The sequence below is a fragment of the Labeo rohita genome, chromosome 19 (assembly GCF_022985175.1).
Source record: "Labeo rohita strain BAU-BD-2019 chromosome 19, IGBB_LRoh.1.0, whole genome shotgun sequence".
NCBI lineage: Eukaryota > Metazoa > Chordata > Actinopteri > Cypriniformes > Cyprinidae > Labeo > Labeo rohita.
Genome location: NC_066887.1, coordinates 9,580,012 through 9,596,757, shown reverse-complemented (window position 1 = coordinate 9,596,757; position 16,746 = coordinate 9,580,012). Strand labels below are relative to the sequence as shown.

The 16,746-nt window shown below is 35.2% G+C and overlaps 1 protein-coding gene across 1 annotated transcript; it reads right to left on the bottom strand.

The window, feature by feature from the left end:
* Positions 1-268: 268 nt before the first annotated feature.
* maco1a (macoilin 1a) lies at positions 269-16,745 on the bottom strand. Its single transcript, XM_051136007.1, has 11 exons — positions 16,520-16,745; positions 15,167-15,308; positions 14,929-15,055; positions 12,419-12,542; positions 11,804-11,982; positions 8,003-8,507; positions 7,766-7,924; positions 5,585-5,767; positions 5,345-5,465; positions 2,909-3,083; positions 269-1,983 (listed from the first exon to the last, which is right to left on the bottom strand). The coding sequence occupies exons 1-11, from the start codon at positions 16,597-16,599 to the stop codon at positions 1,781-1,783; spliced, it is 1,998 nt and encodes a 665-aa protein (XP_050991964.1). The 5' UTR covers positions 16,600-16,745; the 3' UTR covers positions 269-1,780.
* Position 16,746: the final 1 nt, after the last annotated feature.

Sequence of the window (16,746 nt, the reverse complement as noted above, 5' to 3'; positions counted from 1 at the left end):
AGAACGAATGACCAGATTTGTAGCCATTAAATCTTACATTAAACTTGATTTCTCTGACTGCTATAAATATTCATAACATAGGCAAAAGTAAAAATCTGTAAATATTCCCTGAAAGCAGTAAAAATTATTTTCTCCCCTTGTCAATGTAATTGTAGTATTCAATTTCAATAGCATTTGAATGAAGTGCAAATTCCCCAAACGAGTACAGTAATGTACTTGACACCCGTTTACACACACACAGAACATCAAAAAAACAAAAATCAACCAATGAGAAACAAAGGCGTGTTCTTTACTCTCCACAAAGTTTACCATAAAAACACCAAATGCAATCCACAGTAATACTTTCCCAAAGTAGACAAATAAAAAAGAAAGCCCTGTTGTAAAACAAGGACTAAAAACCAAACAAGCATATTCTGCCTGCATCATGACACAAACCTTAAACCACTGAAAAAGAAATGTGAAGGAGAACTCTGTCATGAAGCATTAATGGGCTGATTTTTGAGTGTTATCCCAGCCACTGAATGACGTCTCTATGAAATGATGCATGGTTTGCATTATCCTCAATGACATTAAATGGTGGAGGGCCAGAAATATTGGCACAAATTACCAAAAAATCAAACCATCAGCAAGTATTATAAAACGCAACGGGCATGTTAATGTAAATTAGAGACGTGACAGAAACAGCAGACCACTAATAACTACTGGATTAGAGTGGGATTGCTGTTACCTTTATGGTTTTTCCCTGACCAAACACATGGCAACAAGAGGGCAGATGATTTTAAATGCCACGCTGGGAAAAGACAGGTCTTGTGGTGCGCTGACCAATCAGATGGGGTGAATACGGCATGGGAGATGTGTGAGAATATATTAAACAAGATATTTCAAGGCACTGTGTAACATAACAACTGGCAAACAAGACATCATATGTTCAGCTTTTCAACTGGTTTCAACTAAACTCTATTTCAATTTTGTCCGGTAACAAAAAGGACTTGCATTGACCGCAAAATACGACAACATTCCCAAATATTTATGCAGCATTTCTGTCAACAAACACGACGTGAAGATCAGTCCCTTTTTAAATAAGTGTTAAATTTCGTGTCTTCGACATTCGAAAACAGCAACGGGAGGAACAGAAATGTAAAATATTTCTAATTCGGATCCAACGTCTGTAATTAAACGCTTTTTTACCTCCCTCGAAAAAAAGAGATGTACAATACTATGGTCATACCTAAACTGAAATGCTTCCTTAAATCACTCCATTGCAACAAACACAATGTTTTTCCCATTACAAATACTTCTCATCTCAATACGTTTTCCCTTTTCTTTTTACATTCAATAAACTTAAAGATGGTATGTTTATACCAGGGAGGTAAAATAAGTCATGCCTGCCTTTCTGGCACATAAAACTGTTTAGATTCAACACAAAGATGAGGAGAAGCTAATAAAATCATCAGATCTTCATAAAGACCTCACAAAACGAATGGAGGATGACAAAAAGAACCACAACAGGCTGAAATGCTGTTACCAAGAAAAGAGATTTTAGCTTTAAGTGCTTCAAAAACAACCTTAAACACAAAGAGGGCAGTTCTGGTCAACGTGACATCCCTTTTTCATTTTTTTTCTCCCTCTCTCTATTCCTCCACTTATTTTATTAACAACAAAGAAGAGCCATACTAACATAGGAGGGGTAAATCAACAAAAATACTACCCCGTTCCATTGGTTTGCATACTGAACTTCTTCGACAGATCAAAGAGCAAAGTGGACGATGTGATCAGACATTCACTTTTTGAGCGGCTGGTAGACGGAGGCATTGGGGTCCAAGCTGGAAGGACTGGTGTCCATGAACTTGGAGGAGTAATGTGGGGTCACTGGGGTCATGCTGTTGGTCTCTGCCGAGTAGGTTATGCTGGGCATGACCGCCATGACCTCTGCGATCTTCTGCTTCAGCTCTTTTATCTCCTGCTCTTTCTGCATAATCTGACCTGTGTGCGGGACAAAGAGAGAATGGGTTAGTGAGCGGAAAAAGAAAGGCCTAAGAGATTTATTAAAGAGGTCATCGGATGCCCATTTTCCACAAGTTGATATGATTCTTTAGGGTCTTAATGAAAAGTCTATAATGTACTTTGTTTAAAAATTCTCAATGGTAGTGTAAAACAAAACCCTTTTTACCTTGCCAAAATCAGCTCTGCAAAAATCAGCCCATTCTGATGGATTGTTCCTTTAAATGTTAATGAGCTCTGCTCACCCCGCCCCTCTCTTCTCTCTGTGGAGTGACGAGCCTGTTTACTGTAGCCTCATTTAGCACGTTTAGCTGCGAAATTTGCTAACTAGCACATTATTAGGAAAGAGATTGCAGAGATTATTGCAGAGATTCATAAAAAAAACCCTTAGTAAGTGAGTTTGGATCACTAATGATTTGCACGAACATAGACACATTTATGTAGATCAGGAGGCGCATTCTCTTCACAAACAAACGTAATCCACTGCATCTTCAGCGGCTCAGATGTCGGGAGTAAATGATGACCACCATGTTCATTATTACATCCAGCAACACAACACCTCAATCGCTCAATCAGAGATATTCTTGTCTAACTTACATCCCTGCTCCGACATCGAAAAACAGTCGAGGTCGGACTGTTACAGCTGATCTGAGGTAAGACGCTCATGTCAATCAACTATCGTGGGAGCGGCCTCTGTGGGTGTGACGCCACACCGACAGGCATCTGAGAATGGCTCGATTTGAAAAAGGGGATATTATTTTTACAGATTAATTAAAAACCACTGCATGGATTTGTATCATTATAGGGTAGATTTGTACATACACTGCCAACACACATTAATGTTCAAACAACATGTAAAAGTAAACTTCGCATCCGATGACCCCTTTAAGACAGGAAGGAGGCAGACCTTGAGCGATCTCTAGCTGTCTCTTGGCATCTCCGAGTGCTGAAAAGAGATCCAGTTTGATTCTGGTCTCAGCACTCAGACTGTTCTCTAGGTGCTGGGTCTTGTCCTGCATGGCCGACAGCGCTGACATCAGAACCTCTGTGTCCTTTTCATTCTCCTTATATTTGCGCAGCTCCTGCACACAGAGAAACAGATAATAGAGTTAAAGAGCTAGCTATCAGTCAAAATAATTCAAAATCAAAATTTTAAAATCAATTTTGCTTTTATGCCAAAAATCATAAGGATATTAAATAAAGACCATGTTCCATGAATATATTTTGTAAATTTCCTGCTGTAAATATATCAAAACTTAATTTTTGATTAGTAATATGCATAGCTAAGAACTTCATTTGGACAACTTTAAAGGAGATTTTCTTAATACTTAGATTTTTTGCACCTTAGATTCCAGATTTTCAAATAGTTGCATCTAAGTATTGTCCTATCCTAACAAACCATACATCAGTGGAAAGCTTATTTATTCAGCTTTCAGATAATGTATAAATCTCTATTTAAAAAAAATAAAATAAAAATTGACCCTTACAGCTGGTTTTGTTGTCCATGGTCACATATATCTTCTATAATAATAATAATAATAATAATAATAATAATAATAATAATAATAATAGCAACTGTTGTTTGACATTTGACATAATTGAGTACAATGCAAAATCCAATCAAAAACACACCCAGAGGATGCACGCATGCACTATGAGATGTAGGTTACACTACTCAGCAAGCACATTTAAAGTTCACACTTTCACTGTGTACATGATTTAGTTTATTAAAATGTTTAGAATTTTCTCCAAAATTCAAGATAAGCAGGCAAATATGCCCCTGTATGAATTTTATGTAATTTATATTTATATCATGTGATATAGTTAATATCACACAAAGAGTACAGTTTTTTCTCCAATCATTAGTACAACTGCAGATGTGATACTGATTTTATAAAACAGTCTGATAAACAGTAAGTCAGTTTAAATCAGTTAATATTAATTGACTTACATTTTAGACACAAGTTGCCCTTTTCTATTTCGTCAACAAAATTAGTTTTAAACAAAGCCACAGCGTTTCTTTACTGAATCAATCAGCCATTCAAATGACTTGGCTGAATAAATGACTCAATGACTCACTCATGCAATTTGCCATCATCTACTAGGTTTAAATTTATAAATTTTCCTTGTTTTTTCCCCTCCAAAATCATTTCAAATATCACTAAAAATGTTTTGTTTTTAAAACATCAAAACATTATTTATGCATTTGTAACTGCAGGTTTACTGCATTCATGTCCTGCATTAAACAGTCACTTTAGATGCAGATTTTGTGCCACCTCCGCATTGCAAACACAAATGTTGTTGATACTGTTTTCATTTGATTGGTAACAGCCCTACAGTGTCTTAATATTTGAATTAGTAGATTAAAGAATTTGACACAAAAGATGATGCATGCATTAGTTTAGAAAAATTGACCAAAATGAAAATTAAAGGTAAAATCAATTTAAACTTATTGGAAAAGTTCATTTCTGTTACTACAGCTAAATAACCACTGCACAGATTATGAAAAATATATAAAAAGCTTTGGGAGTCAGCTATCCACAATAACATAATCAGCAAAATATTGTCTAATTATCGTTATTGACAAAATTCCAGAAAATATCGAAATGTATATATGTATACATGTTTATATATATGTTTTATATATATATATATGTTTATATATATATATATATATTTTATATTAAAATGATCAAAAGTGCCCAACAGGAATTTGTAATGTTACAAAAGATTCTATTAATCATACAATCCTGAAAAAATGTATCATAGTTTCCACAAAAATATGAAGCAACACACTGGTTTCAACATGGATAATCAGATATAGTTAATCAATATTAGGCAAATCGGCATATTAGAATGATTTCTGAAGGATCACGTGACACTGAAGACTGTAGTAATGATGCTGAAAATTCAGCTTCGCATCACAGGAATAAATTTAATCTGAAAATATAATCAACAAAGAACTGTACTTTTAAAATGTAATAATATTTCACTGTATTTACTGTATTTTTGATCAAATAAATGCAGCCTTAGTGAACATAAGAGACATCTTTCATAATTTTACAGACCCCAAACTTTTGGAATGGTAGTGGATTTCATGTCACTATTAACTATTTAAGTAGTTATTAGGATATTGAGTTAAATGCCATCATGGCCTGTATAACATCAAATGAAAAATAAAGTTAGTTTAGCAATGGATCAAGTTATAATGGAAGAAAACGGTAAAAGTAAAACGGAAGTAAAATGGTCAGTTTTGATTTCATGTTGATTTCGAATGTTCTTTCTAAATATTGCTTCTGAGAAAGCATATTAAAGCAGCATGTCAGCAGGGGTACTGGCTTACTTGCGCTTTGAGCTCGAGCTCTCTGATTTGTTCCTCCTTTAGCTTCATGTCATGTGTGAGCTTCTTGCACTCCGACTCCAGCTCACGTATGCGGCTCCTCAGCGAGTCTGTGCACTCTCCTCTGTGAAGGCAGGCGAGAGTCAAGTCCACCAGTAAACAGACATAACAAAAACAGGATGCGTAAACACAGCTTCATATTACCATTTAAAGACTACTCCACATAATATGGGGTTGTCTCACCTGGACGCAGCTGCCAGAGCGACAGCACGTGCGGCTGTGGCCTCTTCCATCTTCTTTCTTTTCTTCTCTTCTGCAAGCTGCTTTTCCACTGCGGCTCGCGCTTCCTGTTCTGCCTTGAGCCGCTTCTCCAGCTGCACAATCGTTTGCTTGTCCTTCTGCTTGGCCTGCACAGCATTATGAAGCCTAAGACAGAGGTGCACATAATCAAAAACTGGCACAAACAACTGCAGGTAAAGACATCAAAATGTGCATCTGATGATACAAAGGCAGGTGTCACCCCTAGGAAAAGAATAAGCAGTACTAGGAGCGTACTAGTAATTAGCAATTAGTGGTGATTTGCATTAAACTGGGGGCCTTGAAAGCAGTGTTTTATTTTTTTTTTTTTTTAAATGTTTTTATGCTTTTTAGTTTCGAGTTTGAGAATTAATGTAGGAAATGTGATATAAAAATGTAAAATATATTTTAAATGTAATAAAATATATTAGTAAAAATTATTACTGATGGGATTTACAGCCAACCAAACAAAAAATAAATCTTGATAAAACATATCTGTCAATTAAATTTTTTTAGATGGAAACTTCTTGATTCTGTAATCCGATTATATTTATTTAAAATTTATTTATTTATTTATTTTAGTTAACAATAATAACATTCTAAATAACCATTTTAATTTTTCACAGTGCATTTTTATTTGAATGTTTTTTTAACCAACCAACCAAATCTGGTCAGTTATATGGGTCTAAATTACTTTCATTTTAATACTATTTATAGTATTTATTCATAGTATTATATTATATTTTTGTATTTCTATATTTCCATTTTTAAAATTTATTTTTAATTAATTAATTCTAAAAATATTTTTTTTTTTGTTTTTTTTTTTTTAAGTCAAACTTGTAGTACTTTTGTAATGTGCTAAATAAATTAAAAACACATGTATTAAAAATAGTTTACTAAAATAAATGAATATCTAATAAACCTATATCATTTAAAAACAGCAAAAACATTTGGTGCTGAAATTACATTTATATTTACCTTGTATAATATTTACTAAATTAGAAAATTAATAAATATGAAAAGCAAGTATTGTTATATGGGTCTAAATCAGATTCATTTTAAGACTATTTATATACTGTTAAAGTATTTATTTATATTTTGAACGAGCTTTTATTTCTATATTTTAATTTATTAAATTATTATTATTTTTTTTAAGTCAAACTTGTACCTTTGTAATGTGCTATATATAAAAAAATAAATGTACTAAAATAGCTTACTAATATAATATTAAATAAACTTAAATCATTCAAAAATAGCAAAAACATTTGTTGCTGAAATGAAATTTATATTTATTCTGTATATTTACAAAATTAGAAAATTATAAAGTTTATATGAAAACCTAGTATGTGTGTATTTTTTTTAAAAATGTACTTAAAATAATTGACTAAAATAATTAAATTAACTTAAAAAGTTTAAAAATAGCAAAAACACATTTGTCACTGAAATTAAATTTATATTTATTTTGTATAATAATTACTAAATCAGAAATAAATAATTTGAAAATGAATAAATATGAAAATAAATAAAATAAAATAAAATAAATAATAATAATAAATTGATCTCGATAAAACATAAACCAGTAAATTAGATTTCTTTAGATGGAAACTTCTTGATTCTGTAATCCTATTATATTATTTTCCATGAATATTGTTTTTTTTTTTTTTTTTTTTTTGCCAAGGCAACATTGCTTTGATGAACAAATTTTAATCTAAAATTTATTTTATTTATTTTTTTATTTTATTTTACCTTTATTTCAATTAACAAAAATTAATTATATTTGCTTGTTTTATTTGTTAATTTTATTCCTTAACAATAATAATGCTCTAAATAACCATTTTAATTTTTCACAGTCTATTTTTAGTTGAATGGTTTTTATACAGGCGTAAATTAATGTCTCTACCTACAGCTTGTTACTTTTCTCAGCGCTAACTAGGACTGACCAATCACAATCATTTGCAATATCAATGATGAATTTTTAGTCTTACATACTCAAATAACTGACACTAGTATTAAACCTTAATGAAAAACACCACCTGTCTAGCCCAATTAATCAAAGTCAAAATCCCATGCAAAAAGTGTTTTGCATATACTGGTAATCATCTAGGTTTCAAACAGCTGATTTCTCACTTGTTCTGCAGCAGCTCGTTTTCCTGGCGGAGCTGGCCGAGTTCAGAGCGCATGCTCCTCTCTGCGCTGCTCAGGGAGTTGATCTGACTGCGCAGGTCTTGCTCCACCTGTCTGCTCGCCTGCAGGTCAGCCTTCAACTTCTTTATGTCCTGCTCAAGCCTGCCAGACAAAGGAAAAACTAAATAAACAGGACGAACGCATTCCAATTGCTGAATCAGACTATAGTAGGAGTCTTACCGCACTAATGCATCTGGTTTACTGAGCTGGTTATTAGGTATACAGTTCTCCATCAGATCTCTGTGAGGTGCAAGGTTCTTCCCTGCACACTTCTGTTTCTTTTCGCTCCTACTTGATGAGGAGGATGGTACGTTGCCATTGGTGGAGTTGTGGCTATGGGGGGAGGAGTTTTTGTAATGTTTGGAGGTGGCAGAGCCTCCGCCTCCACCACCCACCTCCTCTTTCAGAAACAGGTTCTCGGCGCTGCTGCCAAGCTCGTTGTTGAGTCTCTTAGTGTTTAGGTGGTTCTCCATATACTCAATGTCCTGTAGTTTAGCATCCACAGTCTGTAGGATGTTGTTGTTTATTCCTATGCTGTGCTGCTGCTGTTTTTTGTCTTTTCCTCCGTCTTTGCCTTTCTCCTTATATTCCAGTTCAGGCAGAGAGATGGGCAGCTTCTTGGTAATAGCAGTGCCGTTCTGAGCCACTAACACGGAGTCTGCATCAGACATGCCTTTTGAGGTGGCTGCCAAACCAATGAAAGATTTTAAGGTTAGAAAGGCAATGTTGTCTGACTGGTATGACTACAAATGAAACACAGGTTGGAAAGCACCATGCAAATGAATAGGTAATGTATTACTACCATATGACTGGTATTATTTTTGCAGTATGTTTAATGCGCACAGTATGAAAATTTTCTGTATGCATGGAACATACCATTAGGTAAATGTGTGGTATACTTCCAAAAAAACCCAAAAAAAAACAAACCAAAAAAAAAAAAAACCACAGCATTGAGTACTGTTCCTATAATACACTAAAGTTGAGACTTTCATTCCCAGTGTGATGAACGAACCTTTTAGTTAGTTCGTTTTTAATCTTAGTTCACTCCTGAATTAAAATTTTGTGATAATTTACTTACCAGCATGTCTTTCAAGAGTTTATGTCTTTCTTTGTTCAGACAAAAAGTAATTAAGGTCTTTGAGGAAAACATTCCGTGATTTTTTTTTCTTTATATAGTGGACTTTAATGGGGATCAACGGGTTGAAGGTCCAAACTGCAGTTTCAAAGCAGCTTCACAGGGCTCGACACGATCCAAGACGAGGAATAAGGGTCTCGTCTAGCAAAACGATCTGTCATTTTCTAAAAATAAAAAATATTATATACATTTTAACCACAAATGCTTGTCGTGCACTAGCTCAACTTCACGCATTACGTAATCACGTTGGAAAAGTCACACGCAGTTAGTTCTTTGTCCGTGTATGTCGATTCATAGGGAGAAAAACATTAAATTTACTCCAAGTTCAAAATCGCCCAACATCGTTGTTTTACCTTTTTTATGTAACGAGCGTTTGACTTTCTTTTGCTTTGTAAACACCGTGTCTGTACTTCCACCTACATCACACATGACCCATTGCTAGATAAGACCCTTTTTCCTCGTCTGGGATCGTGTAGAGCTCTTTGGAGCTGCACTGAAACTGCAATTTGGACTTTCAATGCTTTAAAATCCTTTAATGTTTTCCTCAAAAATCTTAATTTCTTTTCAACTATAACAATATTATCAATATCGTGATATCACAATAGCAAGACAAGTCTCTATATTATTGTGGACACATGATGATATGAAACGTCAGGTCTTCCGGGCAAAAAGTGTAGTTTTTAAATATACTTAAAGTTCTTATTCTAACATAAAAAGTTCTTTAAAGTTGTGTTTTGGGACATTATGCTTTGGCACAGTATCTGTCAAACGAACTAAAACCGAAAGCACAATATCGCTTAATCCCTTCATCAAGTTTTTTGTTTTTTGGCTGAGCACTGAGATTTAAAACAAAGCACGCACGCAGTTCACATAATCCGGTATTTTCCACGCCTCAGAATGGCTCCAACACAGTGATTGCAGTGAATTCGTTTACTGCATGTGCTGTGAGTTTAGTGCGCATTTGTGAATGCAACGGCCACAAGTTATGCTTTATTTTCGTGGCAAATTATTACAGCATTTCACTTGATTTGTAGTGAGATGTTTTTTTGTAAGCCTGTTTTCAATGACGCTGGAGTTTTCCCATCAAAATAAAAGCTCAACTTCCGTTTTCGGTAAAATAAAACCTTAAAGGTGGAGTATGAATTGCTGACAGCTAGCCTTTTAAATGGGTAATGATACTGCAGTCCAAATTCAAACATATATTGTAACTTCCCTTCTGTAGTGTGAAGCGAAAATAATATACCTATGAAATATTCATTTTAATTTATTTTATAGTGCAACTGTTTTACAATATATACTGCCATTGTTTTTATTATTAATATTATATTCTAATTTGTATATTCTAAAACACAAGTGTGAATGTAATTTAGACTGAGACAATACATCACAAATAAAAAAAGTCCCCTTTAAAGGAGTAGTTCACTTCCAGAACAATTTACAAATAACTTACTCACCCCCTTGTCATCCAAGATGTTCATGTCTTTCTGTCTTCAGTCGTAAAGAAATCATGGTTGAGGAAAACATTTCAGCATTTTTCTTCATATAATGGACTTCAATTGTGCCCCTGATTCTGAACTTCCAAAATGTTTAAATGCAGCTTCAAAGGGCTCTAAACACAAAAGCTCACGTAGCACAGGCTCTCAGATGCGCGTCCACAGGTCATTCTTGAACGAATCTTTAATGTGACTCGGGAAGAATGAGTCGTCTCGGGGAGTGATTCGTTCAGCAGCGCATGCGCAACATCCTATTAGGTTCTGTACTGGAATTAGTTCGCCTGTTTCGAGTCTTCGTTTTTTTCGAGTCGTTCGTTCATCTTATGGGGCTGTCACGTGATTTTGCTAAAATGAATGAAATGACTCGAAAAAAAGATTTGTTCATTTTGCTGAATGAAACTCAAAGGTCCAAGACGGTAAAATGACCGAACTCCCCATCACTACTACGAATCATGTCTAAGTTCATCGTCTGTGTACTCCGGCTAAAAAAGGTAGAGTATGGTGAAAAACTCCATCTTATTTTCTCCTACAACTTCAGAATAGTCCGACACGTTGTACCTTCTTTGTTTGTAAACAGCATTTGACTTATTTGCACTTTCCTAGTCTTTGCGCGTTCCTTTGTAAACACTGGGTCTGTAGTTCCGCCACATTCAGTGTGACCTTTCGACATGATTCAATAGTACGTAGCGTCGTGAACACGCATGCCAGAACCTGTGTTACATGAGCTTTTGTGCTTAAAAAGTTCACACAATTTTATTTTCCGAAAAAAATGACCGATCGTGTCGCTAGGTAAGACCCTTCTTCCTTGCCTGGGATCATTTAGAGCCCTTTGAAGGTGCATTTAAACTACATTTTTGAAGTTCAAAATCAGGGGCACAATTGAAGTCCATTATATGAAGAAAAATCCTGAAATGCTTTCCTCAAAAAACAATTTCTTTACGACTGAAGACAGAAAGACATGAACATCTTGAAAGACAAGGGGGTGAGTAAATTATTTGTGAATTGTTGTTCTGGAAGTGGACTTCTCCTTTGAAGTTCAGATAAAAGTCAATTCACTGACTTTTTTTTTTTTTTTTTTTTTCCCCACTGACTCAAATTTTCTTAGGAACATGGGTTGGAGCTTTTAATTTTGAACTCTAAAAGTGCATTAGATAGAATAACTGAACTTAAAAATGTACAAAATTTTCATTTTTTCCCAATTCGTCTTTATTTTTTTTTTTTTTTTTTAAATAATCGCAATAAATATCACATCGTGGACTTCACATTGTGACATTATCGTATTTGCGTGGCGTCCCCTTTAACAAATTAAGAATATATAAATGTATGATCAACCTGGTCAAACAGTGATCTTACCCTCTTCGGTCTCTCGTTCCTGTCTCTGAAGCATCTGTTGTTCTGGAGGCAGGGCCTGCTGTAGAAGCTGCATGTAGAACTCGTTTTCCTTCTGCACTTCCTTTTGTTTCCGCAGACGCATCTTATAGCTCACATAACTCTTGAATCCGAAGCCCAGCGTCACCACGGGATAGCCAATACTGCAATGAAAGGGTTAGAACAACATGTTACAGAAAACTGAAAAAACATGATTGGTACAACTAGTGATGACTCAATTTTAGACACCTTCAGATAATGGCAACACTCCCATTTGCTGCTATGGAGACACCACCAGCGTGTTTACAAATACAAAGCTGACTTCATGCGTTATAAGTAGTACAGTTACATCAGCTGTGTTTAATAATCAAAAAAATCTGCAAAGCACAATGTGTCGTGACTGTGTGCTTCAAGAGATATTTCACCCAAAATTTACAAAACCTTCTTTCTTTCATGAAACTCAAAAGGATGCATTGTGCAAGGAAGCTAGTGCACCCTTGCTTTTTTGTTGTTTGGAAAACAGCAGCATGAACATACTGCAGAATATCTCCTCTTTTGCTTCATAACGACATGAGGGCGAGCAATGCGAGCAAAGCTTACCAGTGAGCTGCAAATGGACGGCAAAGGTCTACATGAAAATGTTTCAAATCCTTGAATCGGATGGCTGCTTCGATGTAGACGAAGAGAATCCAAAGAGAGACAGTCGGCAGACAAACACCTCGCTCTGAAAATAGAACCAGAGAGAGGGAAAATTATGTATAATGTTCGACAATTGATCTCTAGCCTGCTGTTAACAGTTATGACATTCTTACAACATATCTAAGAATGCATAATTCTTCAAACTTTAATGACTTCTAGCCCATTAGTGACCTTCAGAGTCATCAGACATCGGAGAGGCTGTAGAAAAAAGGCCACTCATTGTTTGGGAGATCAATAACATCACACAGGTTTGACAAAACAAGCTCTAGGCTGCAAACAAAACCCTAGTTTGCTGAAAGCACCCTCTCTTGTGGAGACACGCTGCAAGTTTTGTGTCAGCAGGAGCAATCACAGTCACAGCTCAAGGCGTATTGAAGCCGTTTTCAAGGACCAATCACTCAGTGTCAGCAATTCTTTTCCCTCATCATCCAGAGGTATCACTGAATCGACCCAAGAAAAGGACATATAATGACCGGAGCACTTGAAAATCCATCAAAGATCTCTGCTGTTCACTCAGAGTTCAAACACAAGAGCAAGGAACATTCAGCAAGTATGCATTAAATTCATCAAATGAGACTGTAAAGACATTTATAATGTTTGAAATTTATATCTCAAAGAATTTCTGCAAAATAATAATAAGCTGATTTCAACATTAATAGTAATCAACCTTTTACTAAAATGTATTTAAAATACATTTATTTCAAGTATACTACAAATACATTTACATATTATGTACTTCATAAAAATACCCTGCAATTGTACTTTCAGTATACTAGTATACTTAAAGTCTGCTAAACTGGAACAAATAATTTTATACTTAATACACTTTATTTGTGCGGAAGTAGTGCTGAAGTCCAACTAAAGATACACTTAAATATATCTGATTGTGCTAAAGTGGAACTATTGCAAGCATACTTTAGGTAAATATTTTGCATTTAAAGACTGATGTTATTTAAAGATCATACAATCCTGATTAATTGTGACATTAAAACATATTTTAAGCTTAAAGCTTAAAGGAGTAGTCCACTTCCGGAACAAAAATTTACATATTATGATCAAACACCCTTAACAAAAAAGGTATAACAGCAATATAGGATGATTTTGAAGTTGAGGGAAAACATGAGATGGGAGTTTTTCGACATACCCTAACTGTCATGAACCGGAAAAAACAGTTCAGGCAGAGCAAGACAAGATGAACGTTTGATATTAAAAAGTATATAAAGTGTATTATTTTTATGAAAATAACCGATCGTTACACTAGATAAGACCCTTCTTTCTCGGCTGGGATCGTTTACAACTGCATTTGGGATCGTTTGAAGCCGCATTTAAACTGCATTTTGGAAGTTTAAACTTTGGGCACCATAGAAGTCCACTATATGGAGAAAAAGGCTGAAATGTTTTCTTCAAAAAACACAATTTCTTTACAACTCAAGACAGACATACATAAATATCTTAGATGACAAGGGGGTGAGTACATTATCTGTACATTTTTGTTCTGGAAGTGGACTTCTCCTTTAATATTAAGGAATGTGCATTGTGCACAAGTAGTATGCCAAATAATGTTTAATTACAATTTTTACATCAGTATGTTTCAAGTAATATATCAGTAAATATGATAATAGACTTGAACTAATAAATGCATTTTAAATCTATTGCTTTTTACTAGGGAAAACATGTTTCTTGAGCATCAAATCAGCCTATTAGCATGATTTCAGAGGGATCATGTGACACTGAAAACTGGAGCAATGATGTTGAAAATTCAGCTTTGAATCACAGAAATAAATTACATTTTCAAATTGATAAGATTAAAAGATCACAATTTCCTGAATTCAACACAACATTGTTGTGGTTTTTAAAAATAAATAAATAAATAAATAAAATAAAAAACCTTTGAATGGTAGTGTACGTGTACTATGATGTTAATCACCAACAAGTGCTTTGGAATTTAAATAAAAATAAATTAATAATTACCACATGCTCATATTTTTTCTTTGATGGAATCATCAAACACATTCAAGATAAAGGACTAGAGAGATCTAAATGGTTTGTATAAGAAAAGCGCTTTCAACATCTCCCTCTCTAGTTACTGCCAGTAAAGTGAACAGTTGCGTAATATTTAGCAGAATGCTCCTAATTTACACTACTGAATAATCGGCGGGAAAGGCTTTAGGGCGCTTACACACAAGCAAAACTTCTGACAGAGCATTTCATGGACAGAAATGTGGAATAAACTGGGACAATTTGAAACCAAACAAGAAAAACTGGGTTTCTGAAAACACAACTGGATTTTAAGGCAGATTGTGCAACTTTTCGGCAAACACATTTCTTTCATCTCTATCAACTCTAGTGCACAAGCAGTCTTACTCCTTACTCACGGAAAGTCAGACAGGGCTTGGGTGATGTTGACCTACCTGTATGCCACACGTACTGTACCCAGACGTACGTGCTGGCGGCGAAGAACAGCCATTGCTTGGGGATGAACAGGAGGCAGATGATGTCTGATGTGAATGCGACACACACAAAAAACACAGAGAACGCCTGTGGAATCAGACGAGAAGTGGAGAGATGAGATTTAACCATCACTCAAAGACATTTACAGAGAACCAAGCAGAGAGTGAGCCATTAGTTGGGTTTCCGTCAAATACTCACCAGTCCTTGATATCTAAAGGAATCGTAAACGCTCCTGATGAAAAGCCAAAAAGGCCACAGGTACTCGAACCTAAACTCCAGTACAAAATCGGCCAGCAGAACCAGTGCCCAAACAACCAGGAACTTCAGGTACAGGAAGGTACTGCCAGATGAACAGAAATAATGAGAATAATAAACATTTTTATAAATGAATTTTGATTACTTTTCCAGTCATCCATAATTATTATATATAAGCACTTTTAAAATCATTTTTAGGGAGGATTTCTATCAGTATGTCAACTATAAATTTTGTTTAAATAAATTATAAAAAAATATATATTTTTTTAAATTAAATTTTGTCCTATTCTAACATACATTAATGGAAAGCTTATTTATTCAGCTTTATGATGATGTATAGATCTCAATTTAAGCAAAAAATGATCCTGCTGTTGTGGTCCTGGGTCACATTTGAGCGCAAAGCCATCAAAAAGACAACATTTAATGGAAAATTCTGTGAGCATCCAAACAGAGCATAACCATTGAAATTTACATGCAGTATAATCATTTACATGACTGCTAACATATCACATTTCTACGACTCTTCCAGTTCTCTTCCTGACATTTTTAACCAAAAGAACCTCATATATTAAAACTATTTAAATACACTCTGCCAAGATGAGGTTTTGGCAGAGCAGATCTTGGTAGTGTATATACACACTCATTTTTTTTTTTTTTTTGGATTGGATTGCAGATAAAAGGCCTCGGCCAACACAGTGTCATGTGGAATAAACCCACACTTGAAGCATTAAGTTACACTGGGTTTACTCTAAACATTTCTAGAACAAGAACTGTCTAAAAACAACCAATTTGTATAGGACTGCCTTCGTAACACTCACTCGACACGTATAGAAAACAGTGTAGGAGTCAAAAACATAATAACAAAATAATCTTACTACTGTAAGATCCAGCTTGTAGCTGTTTTTTGTAAACCAGCAACAATCTAGCTACCAGTTGGTCAAGCTGATTTTATATTATAGCTAGTTGAGCAGCTACCATGATCCAAAACACATTTGCACAAGCTGGATCTTCCAGCAGAGCATAGTGATGATAGATTTATAAAAGACAACTGCATAAGAACATCCATGACATGGCCAGTACTATATGTACTGCTTATTATTTCATACTCTGCACTATTGAAGCCTATGGATGGTACACAAAAGCCAGCATCCACACATATGCTACACACTCAGGCCGGAGTAAATGCTCACACTGAACTGTCATCTGTATCTGAGTGTGACAGCTCACATACGGCCGAGCTCAGCTCAGAGACGCCATTACGGTGCGGTCGGTACCCGGGAGCTTCTCCGTCCGTACCTGCTGTGAATACCCTCGGTGATTCGGTTCCGTTTCAACGGGCGACGGAGTTTGCTGCAGTCCGCATTGCGCCGCTTCATTCTCCACCCTTTGGATTCCTGTAACTTTGAACACTCGAGGGGAAACTACGTGACCGTCCTAATACTGATGCGCATCGCTACGCGAATGCGGGACTGTCAGTGTTTTCCTTCTAGTAGACACAAAGAAATAAATAAAAACACTCTGCG

Bases quoted from the DNA above. Each gene is read 5' to 3' on its own strand.
- maco1a (XM_051136007.1), bottom strand. From the start codon at position 16,599: ATGAAGCGGCGCAATGCGGACTGCAGCAAACTCCGTCGCCCGTTGAAA. The intron at 15,309-16,519 runs GTACGGACGGAG...TTCATCTGGCAG, and splicing joins ACCGAGGGTATTCACAGCAG to TACCTTCCTGTACCTGAAGT. The intron at 15,056-15,166 runs GTGAGTATTTGA...CTGATTCCACAG, and splicing joins CCTTTAGATATCAAGGACTG to GCGTTCTCTGTGTTTTTTGT.